General features: G+C 43.5%; 1 protein-coding gene across 5 annotated transcripts in view; it reads right to left on the reverse strand.

Moving 5' to 3' along the window:
• The window catches only part of adamtsl3 (ADAMTS-like 3), a 115,509-nt gene that overhangs the window by 50,042 nt on the left and 48,303 nt on the right, over window positions 1-17,164 (reverse strand). For all 5 annotated transcript variants that reach the window (XM_029454702.1, XM_029454705.1, XM_029454703.1 and 2 more), the window contains one exon: window positions 1,515-1,631. In XM_029454702.1, coding sequence (XP_029310562.1) covers window positions 1,515-1,631 — 117 coding nt within the window. The remainder of the gene's footprint in view (window positions 1-1,514; window positions 1,632-17,164) is intronic.

Raw genomic sequence — 17,164 nt, forward strand, 5'->3', positions numbered from 1 at the left:
TAAAGGGTAATAAGAAGTTTCTACTATTTGCACCTGATGGCAAAAAGAATACAAACAAATTTCCTTTAATGAAACCCACAAAGAGCGGCTGAGGCCGGTCTGGCAGGAAGACAGTTTGTGGGAGTGGATGTATAAATGTTGTATATAAAAGTCGTTAGTGTGATGTTGGGTTTGAAAACCACTCAAATTCAAGAATGTGCTTCAGGTCAGTGCATCATGAATCACACTGGTTACAATATGAAACCCAAATGCTGTAAATAAAGCCGTTTGTGGTTCCTGCAGTACTGTAAGCATGGACCACAGCGTTTACATTCTGGACTTCTGATTGTTTTTTAATGTTTTTTCCACTAGGTCTGCCTTTGGGATATAAAAGAGCATTTAAAGAGCATTTAAAAAGCAAAGATGGAACACAAATGTGTCACTTTATGATGCTATGTCGAGTAAAGTTAACTTGAATACGAGGGAGATAGACCTCTGCCCTGTCCTGATCTGTAACGCTGTCCTGCACATGTGAAAGTAAACCCTCAGGGGTGTGAACGTGAGTTTAAGCAGATCATTTGTTTCAAAGGAAATGTCTCTATATTTGATGAGTGTTCAAAGGGGTACTGAATATTCTATCATTTAAGTCAAAGAGTCATTTACACAAGTGTGTACCCTTCACCTGACGGAGGAAAGATCAATGACATAATGTCCTCACAGCAAATAGAAAAGAAATCCTCAAGATAGCATTCCTGTTAACTTAATACTGTTCCAAACCCTTTGATCAATTTTAACATTCTTCTTAAATTGCGCCAGGACCAATCCCATCACGCAGGAATGATGAGATAGTGACATCGACAACGACAGCTCAGCCTCCCTCCCACCAAATTAGATAAAACATCTGGGTGAGAGATCGGCTTAAGACTCATGTCTCATCAACAAGTGATGACAGAGTGGGAGTAACGTGATGCATAAAAAGCCACCCCACCCTTCAACGTGTTAAGTGCGTGTGCGTGCGTCTGCTTGCATGTGCTTCCCTGTTTCACATCAAGCTAGGTCAGCCCGCCCTCCACTCCCAATGTCCCACCACCATCATTCACTCGTATTCATCACTGAGGTGTGACACGGTTGACTCCTCGCTGCTCTGGTGGGGCAGGTTACGAAAACACACGCCATTAGATTTATCTCACGTCTCACTTGTTTAAAATAATCTGTAAAAGTCTTTAACGTCACTATCTGTCGTCAAATGAGCAAACAAAGCGGTGATTGAGCGCACTGATAAAAGTATTGCAATATTTATATATTTTCAGTATTAGGTACTGAAATGCTGTATTAAGTTACTGCTAATGCTAACCTCACATTACCTTTATATTAAAAGTGTTTAACTGACGAAACACAAGTACATTTTTATTTTACTGACTTCATTAAATATTCTGGGACCGGATGTTACTGAAGCTGACACTTCAAGTTAAAATAGGGAAACAGTTTGTGCTGGTGGAGTTCCCCAGTACGTGCAGCGTTCTCTGTTCACTTACAGGGTCTTCTGGTTTTTGGCTGCTGTCCCGGAGAGGCTCTTCTGCGAGGTGGTCTCGTCGAAGCAGAGTGAATTCCCTGATGAACACTGCGTCCCCATCGTTGGCCCGCACAGCAACCTGAAAAACAAAGATCCCATCAGACGTGTCCTGACTATTATTTTTCGTTTTCTTAAAAATTGCGAGATACTTAAAGTAGAGATTCTTCTGTGTGGAGTTAAGAAAAGAAAAAAGGAGCAAGATACACTTAAACATAAATAACAAGGAGAACAGAATCACCATTCTCTAACAGTGCTTCCTGCCATGACACCACTGGAACAATGGTGATGCTGGGAAATGTAGAACAACTTGTGTTTCTGTTTGCAATCCTTTACGGAGCATTGTGTGTTTTGTCTTTTGGTTTGTGGTCTCAACCGCACGTCCCTCTTGATGAGGAACATTGTTACGGGCTCTGGAGGAATTCCCAGCAGAAGATATCTGATATCAGAAGACGTAGTAACCCAGGAGAGACGGGAGGGGTGTGAGGGGCATCTTGGATAGGGCCCATTAGCAGCACAGCAGGGCCCGCATTCTTGAGGATGCACACATTCACAGAGCTGGGGCCCTCAGCTGCTCTCTGTGGGTCATAAACACCCTGCAATGACCCAGGTCAACTGCCTGCCTCCCGGGCCAGTGCCAAGGCAGAGCGAGGCAGAGCAGGGGATGTGGGTTTGGGGTGCTTGAGGTTCTTTGCTAAGCAACAGCAGCAAAACTTACAGCAGCTTTGTGTGGGAAAGAGCCAGAGAGAGGACTCTTAAATAAGACAAATCAAATCTGCTCTAAAGCCCAACACTCAGCACTGCTTAGCGCAGTCACTGACACAGTGGAGGCATCTGTAACAACACATAAGTCACTGCAGTAAAATGTGGGCAAACGCCGCCGAGGATGACCAAGATCATGATGTACGAGCATTTCTGTTGGTTATGGATCTGCACATGTGGCAGCTGTTGGGCAGCGTTAGGTTTTGGTTTATTAGTGAATAGAACATCACATTTTTATTTATCTTCTGTCGCAGACTGAAACACATTGGCCCATTGTGTAACAATTTATTATTAATAAACAAAATTAGTTGTGTATATATAGCACTTGTTATTGTACCCACTTGGTCAATGCACGGACCGTAAGTCGCTTTGGATAAAAGCGTCGGCTAAATAAACGTTATATTGGACCCTTTTTAATCAGTGTGTGAAAAGCTTATACCTGTGAGAAAGTGTAAAAATACATTGCTGGAAATGTAATATAGTTTGAAGACTACTAATATAGAAATATACCCCAGACTCTTTAATGCATTGAGCGTGGGAAACCAAAGAACTGATATGAAAATACAGCCTGAATACACTCGGAGATCTCTGCTCACATGTCCTCTCTGCCATTGATGCTGAAAATTAAAATGTTGCACAACTACAAGCCAGGGGTAAAACAAACATAAGTCAAGCATATGAACATAAAGAGAAGCTTTGCCGTGTGTGTGTGTGTGTGTGTGTGTGAGTGTGTGTACTGAAAACCACTTAAGTGACCAGATGTCCTTGCTCAAGGCTAAATGGAGGCCCGGCCGAGATGAACATGCCGATTGTGTCTTTCTCAGGAGACCCCCTTCCCCCGTCTACAGAAATGATTTTCTCACACTTTTAGTGTCTTAACACCAGACAAATCTGACAACCATTTGCTTGTCATTTTGAAGTTTGCATCCATCTTCTTTAAAAGACGTGTGATACGCTGGAACCAGACTGAGCTACAGGCTAATGGTGCATGACAGCTAAACTCTCACTCGCTGGAGTCTTAAAAGAGGGATCTATCAAACTCGCTTCCCAAAGCAAACAAGCGGTCTGTCCAGTGCCAATGTCAAGCATCCTGCACACCCCCACTGGACTTAACCATTAGGATCTGGCAGAGGACGGGATATTTCCAAAGAGGGTCCAAGTGTTATGCCATCATGTCAAGACACTGACAAAATCCCTGATTTGCAAAGCCAATCTGCTATGAAATACACTAACCTAGAAAACAGTTGAGCATTCAGCTGGTAAAGAGGCAAATATTATTATTGTACATGTAGGAGTTGGTGGTAAAGGAGAGGGAATATTACATTTACCGTGTAGCCAGACACACAACTCCAAATGAATGCTAATGTTGCTACGTGTTAATGAATGTGGAACTAGTAAACTGTTTGCTAACACGTTAGCCAAAACATTTTTAAAAAGGTGATCAAATGTTGTGTTTTTACAGTTTGAGATAAAAGACAAAAAGATGGCGTTAAACATACTGATTAAAGCATTAACGACACTTTAGTTGCCAGAAGCAGATGTAAAACGATGGCTTTATGTTTCCTGTAAAGTTGCATGATGTATTTTAGGAGACATGAAGTCCATTGGAAGTCCGGTGAACTACAGGTCGACTCTAATACATGGAGTCTTTCTCCTCTAATGAAAGCGTTAGATTTTGTACCAGCATGCACAAACTCAGGCCACGTTTGACTTTACTTGAAATGAACATGACAGGGGTTAAGAAAACACACACTGCTGGTTCGCAGGGCCGCTCGTGATTGAAAGAACCAACTCAAACGAGCATCCCAATCTTTAAAACTACACATGCGAGGCTCAACTCCAGTGTGTGTGAGTGTGTGGTGTGTATGTGTGACAAAGGCCAAGGGTGAAAGTAAAACAGGGAACCAGGCCGGTGATTCATTAACCTCCCAGGCGAGTTAGATTTCAAAGCGCACGTCTCAACCAGGGAAGAGGAGAGGAAGTGAACTCAGGGCAAGTCGGGTCTTCAAAAGCACATAATCAACAGTAATAACACCAACCTGATATTATAATTGAGCTTTCCTATAACGTGGTGCCAGCTTCCACTGTTTGGGTGGAAACTGTGAAAAGAGAGTTACTTTTACTACGCTGCACTAGGCCAAAACTCAGACTTGTGTTTCGCGCACTGCTGCCTTTGATTAATAAGAGTCCGTCCAATGTTTAGATAAGGATACCACTTTTTCAAGACTGGCTCCTGTCTGAATGAAACCTAAGAGGAAAAGATATTTTTGCTAATCCACTTTCAAGGGGACTTATGTGAGCTTTCACTTAACACATTTGGAAGGAGGAAACGTTGTGGCCTTCTTCTCACCTCCTCTTTCAGAAACTTGGAAAAAGGTGCCCTTTCTCTCATCCCAGCACCGCTGCCACATCAGTCATCGGCCCCCACACATCGATCCGATGGAGGATTTTTCCGCTCACCATGAAGGCACCATGGGATTATTGGGCACTTAGTTTAATATTTGCTCATTACAGACCAAAGCCCACGGCCACTTCAGGATTTCAGGACTCATAAAGGCCATGACAGAGTCTTGGCTCGCTTCAGGCAACGAGACGAAGAAAACACTGATGGTTACAATTTTCACTTCAGGCGTTCACACGGGATACCTGCGATGCAACACTCATGAATACATAAAAGTGAAACACCACTTTCATCACATTCTCTGATTCCTGATGGATTATTTTGTTATCTTAATGTTCTTCCTCAGACTGCCTTTGAAGATGTACCTTCTCCCCAACTTCTCTGCCAGATTTCTCTCGACTTCATTAACTGATATCCGTCTTCCAAGTGCAGCGTGTCCTGTGAGCATGAGGGGAAGAGTGGCAAGGAGCTCAACCCGTCTCATCGTTGCCCTCGTCAACTCCAAGCACTTCTCATCTTGAGCAGCGGGAGAAATGAAGCCTCGAGGGAGGGGGGGGGGGATCTACCTTTGATAGATGCAATGTTCTCCTGCCGCTGTCATCACTTCCCTTTGCGTTCACGCTCTGTTACTCCCGTGTCTTAATGTCTCATAACGCTGCGTGGCACCCTCCTACTGATGCATGGGAACTTCTTTGACGCAGCCTTTTAAAGTACTCATGAAATGGCACGCTACTTGTTTAATTTGATGTATTTCCTGTTGAAACAGGATACTGGTGCAGAACAAAATGCAGTCAAAAGTGTAAACCGGATGGAAGAAAAAGGCAGTTTCAATGGATGGGAGGAGGGGAGCACTGTCAAAACATTTGACTGGGATTTCTATTTATAGTTACATATGACACTCAGGGTTCCCGCCAGAAAAGCTGTTGGGCATGGCGCGTCTGACTTCATACTAACTTCACACCCTCGCTCCCTTTCTCCCCCTCTGATCGGCCGCACACTCGCCATCATCACCACGGTACAGACTGAACGGAGCATAACATCTTCATCAGGTGATAATATGCCAATGTTGTGTCTTTGGTGTTTGGACTGTGGCAAAAAACTGGAGAAAACAATTGATAGTTTTCTTTTCATCTTCCCTCCATTATTGGTTCACTCTGCATCCTGCATAATGATTCCAACAAAGGTAATTTAGCTACAGCTGCTTTATATGGATTATACGAGGAAGAGGAAAACAAAACATCATTTTTATAACATCACTGTCAACCCGTTGGTTTTTTTGGTGCATCACAACCATATATGGCTACGACTGATGACAGGATCATACGGACGTCATAGAACGTGATAAATGCTCCTATTGACATCTATATCAGCGCCATAAACACAAGACTTTGACCACTGAGCAATCGACTTATTTCCTCACTCCTCTCCAGACACTCAGTGTAAGACAGGCTTTGCGCAGTACGGCTCAAACAACGGACACAAGGAAGAACCCATCGAGGAGTTTGCTTCTGCTTGTTAAGAGAGATGGCAGTGGGATCGATCCTTTCACCTGAACATTGCAGCCTCCCATCTGTCCAGTGCACGTACAGACGTGGTGAAGAGGCCCACAAATATCAAAGTTGGAGGAAGAGGAGCTCCAAAGACTGGTATCCTCCGACTATGGCCTTTGTGAGGAGCCAGCTGTGCATCAGGAGGATGATAATGGACAGAAAACATGCCGACGTTCTTGACACCAGTCAGGAACTCGAAGGCTACTTTCAGCACTTGGAGAACATATTTGAATTAAAGTTAGCAAATGAGGAGAAAGAGGTAAGATCTTTTCATTATTGTAACAGAAAATGCTTCACAATAAAAATTGTTTTTACAGTGAAACTATATAATAATTCAGATTAAATTGTTTATTTAATTTACATTACTTTTTGATTGCACCTTACTGGTGCTTTAATAACGTTTAGATACACGTGTAGCATACAGTATGCACCTATTAATACTTATGTCTAAAAAACTAATCAAAAGAGAAAATAAATTATTATTCTGCAGACTGAAAAGTTACTGAAAAGCAAAGGAGGAGTTGTTGCTGCATCGTGCATGTAAAGGGACTATTACAATTTTTTTCCAAAGCAGAACAATAAAAAAGTCACATGACCACCATTATCACTGTCGGCTTAATAAAAGGCTCCTCAAGACGCAGACATGTCATGCCTCACACGTAGGCAAGGGTGCCTGAGTGACGTACGTTGTCAACCTTTACACACCTCTACGCAGGTTCAGCACATTAAGCATCATAACTTGTTGCTGGACTTCAGCCTGCAAACTGCATCACCCCCCAACACGAGCAGAATCACACACTAAACAAGTTTCATGAAAACCTGGGACAGTAGTTTACTGTAATCCTGCAGACAGAAAACAAACAGAACCTCCTTTGCAGAGGTTCTCATTGGCTGCATTAGTACTAACTGTTTGTTTGTTTGTTTGTTACAAGTGTCCTGTCCGTCATCTGACAGGAAGCACGACGTCGGCACCTCCCAGACGTGACTGATCCTGTGTGTCATTAACGCTGCTGCCAATGTGACTGTTGGCCATATGACATCAATAAAAATGTAAATGTGAAACGTTACAACATGAACTCTTCAAGGCTTTGTAAATATTATTATTATTATTATTAATAATGTGATATTTTTCATTAGCCAGGTTTCCATCAAAATGTGACAAATTTCAACCGAATTGAGGAAATTGGCAAAACAAAAATACGAAGGAATCGTTTCCATCCACTAGAGTTATGTGATTAGTAGGAGTTGGTTTACTGCAGAAAAGCAGTAAGTGGAAAACCATTACAGCATTGCAGAAGTAGAGGGTGCAACAAGATGATGTAATTAAAAGCAGCAGTGAAAGCTAAACTATGAAAAACAAAGTAGAGAACTGGATGTAAATCAGACATTTGTGTTTCATGTATTACTGTGAGGAAGGTTACATCAGGTCTGTGTGGAGCGCTGACAATATTTTTCAGAAACTTCATGTGTATTTTCAATTAGCGCCCAAAATGAGGGGATGATGAAAGCAGGAACAAATCTGTAAATCAAAAGGAATAGTTAGTAACCACTCATGTCTCTTCGGTAAAGACGGTTACAGAAACAGCCTCTGTAATAATGTGTGAGTGATCTTTAGTGTCCTGTGGTTTAACAGGATAACTCATCTAAAGAGCTCATCATCGATCATTTAATACCATACTTGTCAACGGCCATTTTTCTTCAGCCATCCGCCGGCTTTTGTAAGAATCCCTCTGTGACCGCAGAATATGAGCCTGCAATACAAACAGAGACCAAACACTGTAATGCTCACACCGGCTGTGCCCATACAATGAATCTGGATTCCTCAGTCCCGAGCTGACCACAAGCCGACTGCAACTTGAGCGCTTGACCACTCCAAGTGCGCAACATTAGCACGTAGCATATTTCCTGCTAAGTAGACAGGTTAGTCCACCTGCTGCCCATGTGTGGGGCCACAGGGGCTCATCGTGGAGTTTCTACTAATTATGTGGTGGGACACCCCGGTGCTGACTTCTCCTGGCTTACAATACAAACAGATGGAGCCATGAAATCCAGTGCTGAAGCCTTTTGTATCCCATTAGCCAGCAGGGAGACATCTCAATGTAAAAATAGCTCCACCGCTAACTTTAATGTCTGCAGCAGACACGGTGCGGTTTCCCCGCTCAGGTAACGACTGCTATTATATTTAATGTGGGGGTTTTTAATGAGGCCCTCAAAAGACTTTTGACAGCTTAAGGAACAGCATGGTGCACTGTGACAATGCCAGTATAGGAAAATACTGTAAGACCGCAAAATCAAGTGTTTTCTTTTCTTAATATACGGACATACTGTATACCACATCCACTGTGCTGACATGATTCGCCCTCTGTGCTAGTTATACGTTATATGGTAGACATGTTTGATTGCGAAGTGAACGGGATAATTCTGTAGAGTAGAGCTGGTGAAAGAAAACAAACAAGCAGAAAGAAAACTAATTAACCAGTGAATTACAAATTCAAATAGCGAGTGTATCATCAAAGAACGAGATTGCGGGTACAAGCGGCCGAAATGGGTGGCGTCTCCCTTAGAGATAGGGTGAGAAGCTCAGCCATCCGTGAGAGACTCGGAGTAGAGCCGCTGCTCCTTTGCGTTGAAAGGAGCCAGTTGAGGTGGTTCGGGTATCTAGTAAGGATGCCACCTGGGCGCCTCCCTAGGGAGGTGTTCCAGGCACGTCCAGCTGGGAGGAGACCCCGGGGAAGACCCAGGACTCGGTGGAGAGATTATATCTTCTCACTGGCCTGGGAACGCCTCGGGATCCCCCAGTTGGAGCTGGAAGATGTGGCCCGGAGAAGGGAAGATTTTTTACTGGAGCTGCTGCCCCCGCGACCCGACCCCGGATAAGCGGTAGACGATGAATGGATGGACGGATGGATGGATCGATAGTGTATCATCAAATCAACTTTTTGTGGAGTTCTGCCCCTACAGTACATAGCCATATCGGATTCCTGCAGATGTGTTAAAGCAGGCCCCCTGAAATATACAGTAAAGTATAAGGAGAGACACTCCTGACCTTTGGAGTTGTACAGTGTATTCAGCAAGAAAACACGGACCGGTCCACATCGGTTCCCATGGCAATGCTACTGAGGGCTACAGATCTGGACTCCTCACATGTCACTTCCTGAAACGGTTCTTCCTGCAGCCAGTTTCTGCACTGTGCACAGAAGGAATGCCTTTGCAGGAATGTTAAACTAGTGCTGTGGCTGAGATGACACGTGTTCATAATGTTCTTTGCTTCAAAGAGAGCCAAAAACATTTTAAAGTCAACACATTGATGTAGATGGAGAACATACAGAAGCTTGTTGACATTACATGAAAGCACTGACATAGATTTGGGTCCTGAATCATCAAATTCTTTTTTGTAATTTCCCTGTGGTCCGGCATCATCGGGCCAATGATCTCCGTCCAGTGAGGGAAAGAAAAAGCAGCAGCTGAGAGACCTCAGGCATAACAGCTCTGCTTTAAGACATCCACCCAGTTTGCATCTTCCATCACACCCACCTAAAAGACAAACCAGCCACTTGTTTCTCTGACTGCTGCGTCTGCTCATGATGGATGGCCTTGGCCCTTTGTTAAAGCCGATTCCAGTTTGTAACGCGGGCGGAAGGTTATGTAAGAGTGTGAAATTCAAGCAAGCGAGGGCGGACAATCGTGAACCAAATCACGTTTTACAGGGTGAGACAGAGTCAGTTTTCCCAAAGGCATCAATCTTCTCCTCTTCTGACCTTAGGCTAAAAAGCAGATTGGTCAAATCCATCATTTACTTTCCCACAAAGACTGAGCTTCCAAATGTAATCCATTACGAGGAGGGGGCAGGGACAGGTGGTCTCAAGAAACCATCTGGGCAGGTGTACAAGTTTTTCTGTGGAAATTTCATCAAAAATAAATACACAAGGATCATATTAAATAAAGATTTTCTGTCTGCGGCAAAGTGCAATTGATTTAAAGATCGTTTGGATTAATTTATTCAGGGAAAGCTTTACCTGTCAAAGCTATTGTGCACATGAAATATGAAGTCTTCCTTCAAAAGCCCCTTTGAGTAACATTTCAGACATGCGAGCAGCGAGTGAAATATCTCATCAATCAGATGTATTGCCCTGACATTTTGTAACAAACATGTCCCCTCAGGAAGAATCTCAATGAATTTGGTTATACTGGGAAGTCTAACCAAAGTCCAAATGTTCACTTATCCAGTGAAATATCTCAACATCTACAAGATGGATCGGGACAAACGTTTGTACAGACATTCATGGTTCCCAGAGGATGAATCTCACTGACGTTTGGGGTTTTGAGTGGAATCTCTCAACAGTTATTAGATGGATTACCATGAAATTTAATCCACAAATTCATGTCCTCCTCGGGATGAATGAATAACTCTAGTGACCCCCTCGACTTTACATGATGTTCACACTGCTGCTTTTTACTACTGGAGGGATTTAAAACGAGTACAGATGTCCATGTTGTCGTGAGTTTTCTACCCGAACCACAAGAAATTCAAAGTGTTCCTTTAATGCTAATTAAACGTTAGCATGCTATCAGTCTAAACTAAGATGGTGAAAGTTGTAAACATTATACATTTTTCTTGATCTATCAGTCCAACTGTATATTTGGTGTAAAGAAGTGTGAAACACCTGTATTCAGTCCAATATCCAGCACACACACACACACTGTAACTAACTGAAAGCATCACTGAGAACCGTCCCTGCTGCATAGTGAGAGTGAACGCTGCATACTATCACATTAACACAACTCTGGCAGCAGTCCAAGCATCAGACATGGACAGAGTGGAGTCTGCAGCAGCTGTGTTAGTCCAGTGTTTCTCCATATCACACACACACACACACACACACACACACACACACACACACACACACACACACACACACACACACACACACACACACACACACACACACACACACACACACAGTCTGATCGATTCATTGGCCGATCTGCGGCTCTCTCAGTAGTGTTAAGTAACGGTGACCGCCGACTTCTATTAGTAATTAAGTTGTGTTGAAGACGAGTGTGTGAACACAAACACCGTCCGTCCTCACAAAAGCTGCTAAAGATGGATGGTGGTGTGTTCAGGAGACTCATAACTAAGCAGTGGATTTCCATTCACAGTTTCAGTCATAACCATAACACACACACACACACACACACACACACACACACAAAAATACAAACATCTGTCCTCCTTCATCATATCAATTCGTAGAAGGATTAAAATTGACAGCTGGGTGGCACAATTACAACACAATGTTCCACGCGTAACGGGCCAACGAGTTCAGTGTTCCGTATGTGTGCTGCTGCACGACTGAGTCGAAACACCAGGGTGATTTCACACACAAAGGTGACTGTCACTGGATGATTGATGATAACAGTTTATATGGGTTTTTGTAGGGGCGCTGTGGGAATTCTCCTTAAACTTTCCATTCAGGTTTTAGTAATTTCCCTCATTAGAGGAGGTGAAATTAAATATTTTAAACATTTTCCATTAAATCAAAAAACGATTTTATAGCACAATTTATTACTTTGACTGCAGTCATGTTATACTTTAATATGACATTCAATATAACGCTCTCGTTAATAAGCATCAGTATATCCTTTTGTGAACTAAACCCTTTTAGTCAAAGAACAAACATCTCATGGTGAAGAGTGGGAGTGAGTTCATCCTGACCTCAGAGCTCAAACCCTTTTACTGCATCAGTCTTCAAAAATAAACACAAACGGTATCTCAAATGAAAAGTGCACCGTTCACGGGTTTGCATCTTTTTTGGACTCAGGGAAACTGCAAAACTTGTACTGTGTTGTTTCTAAAATATCAAAAACAAAAACATACAATAAAAGTTATTCAGATATTTGGAGTCCATTGCGATAATGTGTCCGTTCAATGATGCGTCTGAATATCGAGCTGTGGTGCAGCACGTCTGGATGTCGGTGACTCAGATCTGGTCATTTACTCCAATTCTACCCATTGATTCAACATAACATCCCAGTGTACGCCTCTGCAGAATTGAAAGTGGCAATATCCCAGACATGGATCCCACCATGAAATGCATGCAAAGCCGTCCACGCCAGACCTCCAAGACGACCGATCCAGTAATCGCTGTTTTCTTTGAAATAGAAAAAGAACAAACCTGGCAAGCTGTTGGCCTGAATCACGACCACACAACACGGAGGGCCAAACAGATTCAACCTTGGTGGTGTTCAGCAAGGTACTGCAAAGGACTCTATAGTACAGGAGAGAACAACTACAATCTGTGAAGACATTCTCAAACCACATTGAGGGCCAACACATTTGTGCATGAAAGCCCTGGACCTTTCCAAATTAAGGCCCTCATTTGTGGAGTTGCCTGACCATCGAACAATCTTAATTTTCATATTCTGTGGCATTCTCTCGCCCTGATCTCATCTGGCTGGCAGCGAGGCAAATAATGAAACGCTGCCCTGCCTGTAGCGAGGCATCTTTAACTATGCAGCCCTCCGCTCCATAATCCACGCTCAGATTATTCAATTGTGTTTCGCATTGCTCGAGCCAGCTGCACACTGGGCACAAAGTGGAAAAAATATTGGAGGTTTACCAGCAAGTTTTCTGCCTTTTACTTACTTTCTCTCAATTGCTTTCTTTTTACAGTGTGTGCATGACAGTGACCACATCCTTCTCAGGAGCTGGAGCCATAATCGTCTATAAATCATCAAAGTATGGCTCCGACAACTTGTTTGGAGATCGAGTTTTTAAAAGCCAACGTACTCTGTAGTTTCAGGTTGGGAAACCTATAATCAAGATTACTACATCAAGTGTTTGCTTCACTCGTTATTATTCATCTTCGATATGGATAAAAGTGTCTTGTATGTATGCAAAGAGAACAAAATGTCATTCCTAATTGATAAAATCGATTATCAATCTGTATTTTCTAGAGTAATTTTACACATATTGTACGACTCATTTGATTCTTAGATATCCGTCGCAAAGCGATTTCATTTAGCGTATCAATCTGACATATACAGGCCTTGTGCCAGGAAAGTGCCATGTTGTTGTGAACAGTCAGGTTCAGATTGTCAGTAGAACAAATGCTGACAAAACGGGATTCACGTTTAAAAAAGGGCCAAAGTCTCCGTCTGGCAGGCGCTCCCAGACATCCCCACTTGACTCGACATTCTCCTGCAGCCAAACAAACCACAACATCATCAGCGCTCCGACAGACGAGCCGGGGAAACCCAGTGATTTGTCTCGGGTCCTCTGAATATGACAATCCCCCCCCCAGGGAACTATATCTGAAACACACACAAAAGATCAGAGACAACAATGTTTCCCCACCGGGCTACGATGACACAGTCAGCATAATGTGACAGCTTAATGTCGTCCGTCCATTGTGTTGTCAACGCGCAGAGATTCCAGAGCGCAATTATCCAGAAGATTGACAAGCAACAGCCCTCTCAGAACTAAAGCAGCTCAGCGAAGGCAAATCTGCAATCAAGAATATCTTAACTACACAACCCTAAAGAAATGCATCTCAGCGTGATAGACGCGCAGAACACAAGCGTCTTGAGCCTCGGTAGTTGATGCCAATGAGGCGGGATGATTGCAACAACAATAACAAGTCAAGAACAATTATTCAAACATCCCTGTCATACTTGTGTAATTGCCGGCGAGAGGGAGCGGTTCGATGAATGACGTCCCTGACATCTGGGACGCGGCCAAAGTGGCATTTGGAGGGAGGGGGGCGCAGGGTGAGTTGGCACATTTCGTCCTCCACATTCCCTCCGTATTAAAGAGACAGATCGGAGGCGCCATTTGAACTCTTAAACACGCAGTGGGAGATTTATCTGACACCCCGTGTGAGTCCTCTGCTGTTGGTCTAACTTTATGTGCAGCATGTGTGAGACTGTAAATACTGTACGGTTCACTCTCTGCGTCTACTACAGTAATATTCTTGCAGGGATTTCCTGATGTTTCTTACATTCTTCTAAATGTTGCTACTTCTTTCCTCAGATTTTCTGCAAACATGTACACGTGTGCAAATTCCAGGAACTTCTGTTTGTTCATTGTTTTCCAAGCAGGTTATTCTCATACAGGCCCAGCGACAGCGAGAGACGGCATATCATGTTTGTTTTTGCATCAGGGCTCCCCGCGGGCCCGGCCCACAAGCGCCCTGTTATCTCAGGAAAATCATTTAGCTCCAAAAGCACCAGCAGAGGCGAGAGTAGCTTCTCCTGCCGTCTACTGCGCTATGGTTATACACTGAAATGGAAAGATTCAGTTGTCAGGTGTTGCAACTTTTGAATAACTTTTTCCCCAAACAAGATATTGTAAGTGAAGATAACACTTGGCTTGTTCCAACAGTCAGAGTGACAGTTTCCAAATATGTGGAGAGAATTACTGCAGCATTCTTGATTTAAGTGATTTTTTAATGGGTGGAAAAGCATGTGCAAAATGTGTTGCCTTCTAGTGTGTGTGTGTTTGTAGCTGAAATCAGAAACTTGTGGTAATATTGTCTGCTCAACATTTAAGACTGAGAATCAAGGTTGCAGCCATTAAAACGTCAGCTCATGTCTGCAGCCTCTCCGCTTGTCAAGCTGATGGCAACGTGATAGTCCCTGCTTTTCTTCTTCTACTGCTGCTTTTGTTCTCCTAGAAGCAGGCGGGGAGCAGCCTCTCGTCTGCAGACACTGGTGAACATATCAAATGAACATCAGCTAGAAGAAGTGACACATCGCACCATGTTCAATGTAATCATTATCAGTTGAGTGAGTTCAGCTCGTGAGTCCTTGAGAGTGGGACTCTGTGAATGTCAGACGCGTGTATTACCTTGAAACATATTCAAGATTAAGGGGAAGTTACACATTTACGGGAAAATTCTGTTTATAGTACCACTTCTTAATTTCATTAGTTTTGGCCTTTGTTTCTTTTGGTTTTACCACTCGCAACTCACAGCTCGTATGAGCGTCACTTAAAGCCTCAGCAAAGCTTTTATAACCCCACTGTGCACTACCTGTCCAGCCACACACACACACACACACACACACACACACACACACACACACACACACACACACACACACACACACACACACACACACACACACACACACAGAGACAACTCTGCTCTATGTTTTCTGACAGTTTGGATGATTCTACTGCTCACTTATTGTTTTTCGTCCAAACAAGTTAGCCTGACCTCGCGGTCCTTTTAAAACGTGTCTGATCGTCTTACTTCTCCTGTTTCTTGGATTCTGCGCTGACCTGAAGCGCTGCGGGTCACTAGAGGTAACAGCACTGTCTGGGTGCTTATGATCATATGGGCTGAACTCTCCCGACAAACATTTCTTCTCCTGCCGTCTGTGCCGACTGGCTGACGACCGAGTGGCTCGCATCCCTTGCGTGTTGACTTTGGTGGGTCTCCTTCAAACAAAATGGATACCCACTGTCACGCCAGAGTTTTGGTAAGGAAAATGAGCAAAAGGCAGAGAAATTAAGCTGACAAGCAGGGGAATGTTCACACGAGAGAAACATAGAAGAAAGAGAAGCCACAGTGGTGCGTTTGTCAGCCTTGTTCAGCCTGGCAGCGCAGCTCATATGCACTGAGGAAGGTGGGTGAATATGCGCTACTGAAATGAAACGAAAAGAGTCAAGGCAAGGCAAATAATTGGATTTGGCTCAGCCTGAACGTGAGTGTGTGCTCAGCAATGCGGCTGTGTTTGCACAGCTGGAGCGTGTGCCCAGGGTCATCTCAGCAGGGAGCAGGGTTTGGCACTGCCGGGCACAGCTACAGAACAAGCCTGCTGAAGAATCACTGGACGCCTCCCTCTCCCCGTCCTTCCCTTTCAGAAACAAGCTCACAGAACAGTCTTCTGACAAAATACCATTTCAGCTCAGGGAAGACTTTTTATTTATTGCCATCTAAACTCTGGGGCACGCTGACCTGGCTCTTGCACTGTTCTGGCATCATAATGATGCGAGAAAATAATTGTTATCTATCATATCATACTGCTCGTAACTAAGCTCTTCCATTGGGCACCAATTAACTGCGTTTGAGGAGAGACAGCATACAAGCGTAAATATGAATCCTGGATATCATTTATTCTTGTGACTACTAGCGGTGTTCAACTGAAAATCATGCAGTTTATCGACATCGGTTTTGTCTAAGAATATAAAGTATTTAGTCCGTTCATCACACTTGTGATTGTCAAGCAGGCAGACTGACGAACACGGTCATAAAACCATAAAGGTTTCATGCACCTGACAAACCGAACTGTTTGTATGACAGAGTCCAAACGGACTGAACGTGTGTCAAGTGTTCAAAAATGTATCTTGTATTTTCAATATCATAGTTTATTTATTAAAAGATGCATACTTGGCATCAACGTTATACATTTACTCGCCAATATTGCATCGATTTCTTCCCCCGACCTCTAGTAATGACCACACTCTATATTGTCATCCTTTGCATTTAAATATTAAAAACTGCTTTCTTTTGAACTGCTAGTGCAGACAGAAACAGCCCTGAAGGTATTACAGTATTGATGCCTTCCCCAAAGAGCGACTCTACTCTCAATAGGACAAACTTGACAGGCTATCTGGCTGAGGCAGGTAAGTTTCCCCCAGTGATACGAGAGATCTGTCTCCTAAAAACTAGCTGGCAGTTGCTTCAGTTTGTGTAAGAAATGTTATTCTTTCAGAGTGAAGAGCAAACCCCTGGTGACATGAAACCTAAGAGCATCCAAGTGGTTGGAAGCAGTCTCTCAGCAGCACTAAAATCGACCCAAGCTGAGGCACGAATCAAGGTTCATTGTCAGGAGGAACAGGTAGGACATGACACGAGTGTGCGCTGCGTCTACACTCTCTCCATCCTGCAGGAATAT

The sequence above is a fragment of the Cottoperca gobio genome, chromosome 18, assembly GCF_900634415.1.
Source record: "Cottoperca gobio chromosome 18, fCotGob3.1, whole genome shotgun sequence".
Lineage (NCBI taxonomy): Eukaryota > Metazoa > Chordata > Actinopteri > Perciformes > Bovichtidae > Cottoperca > Cottoperca gobio.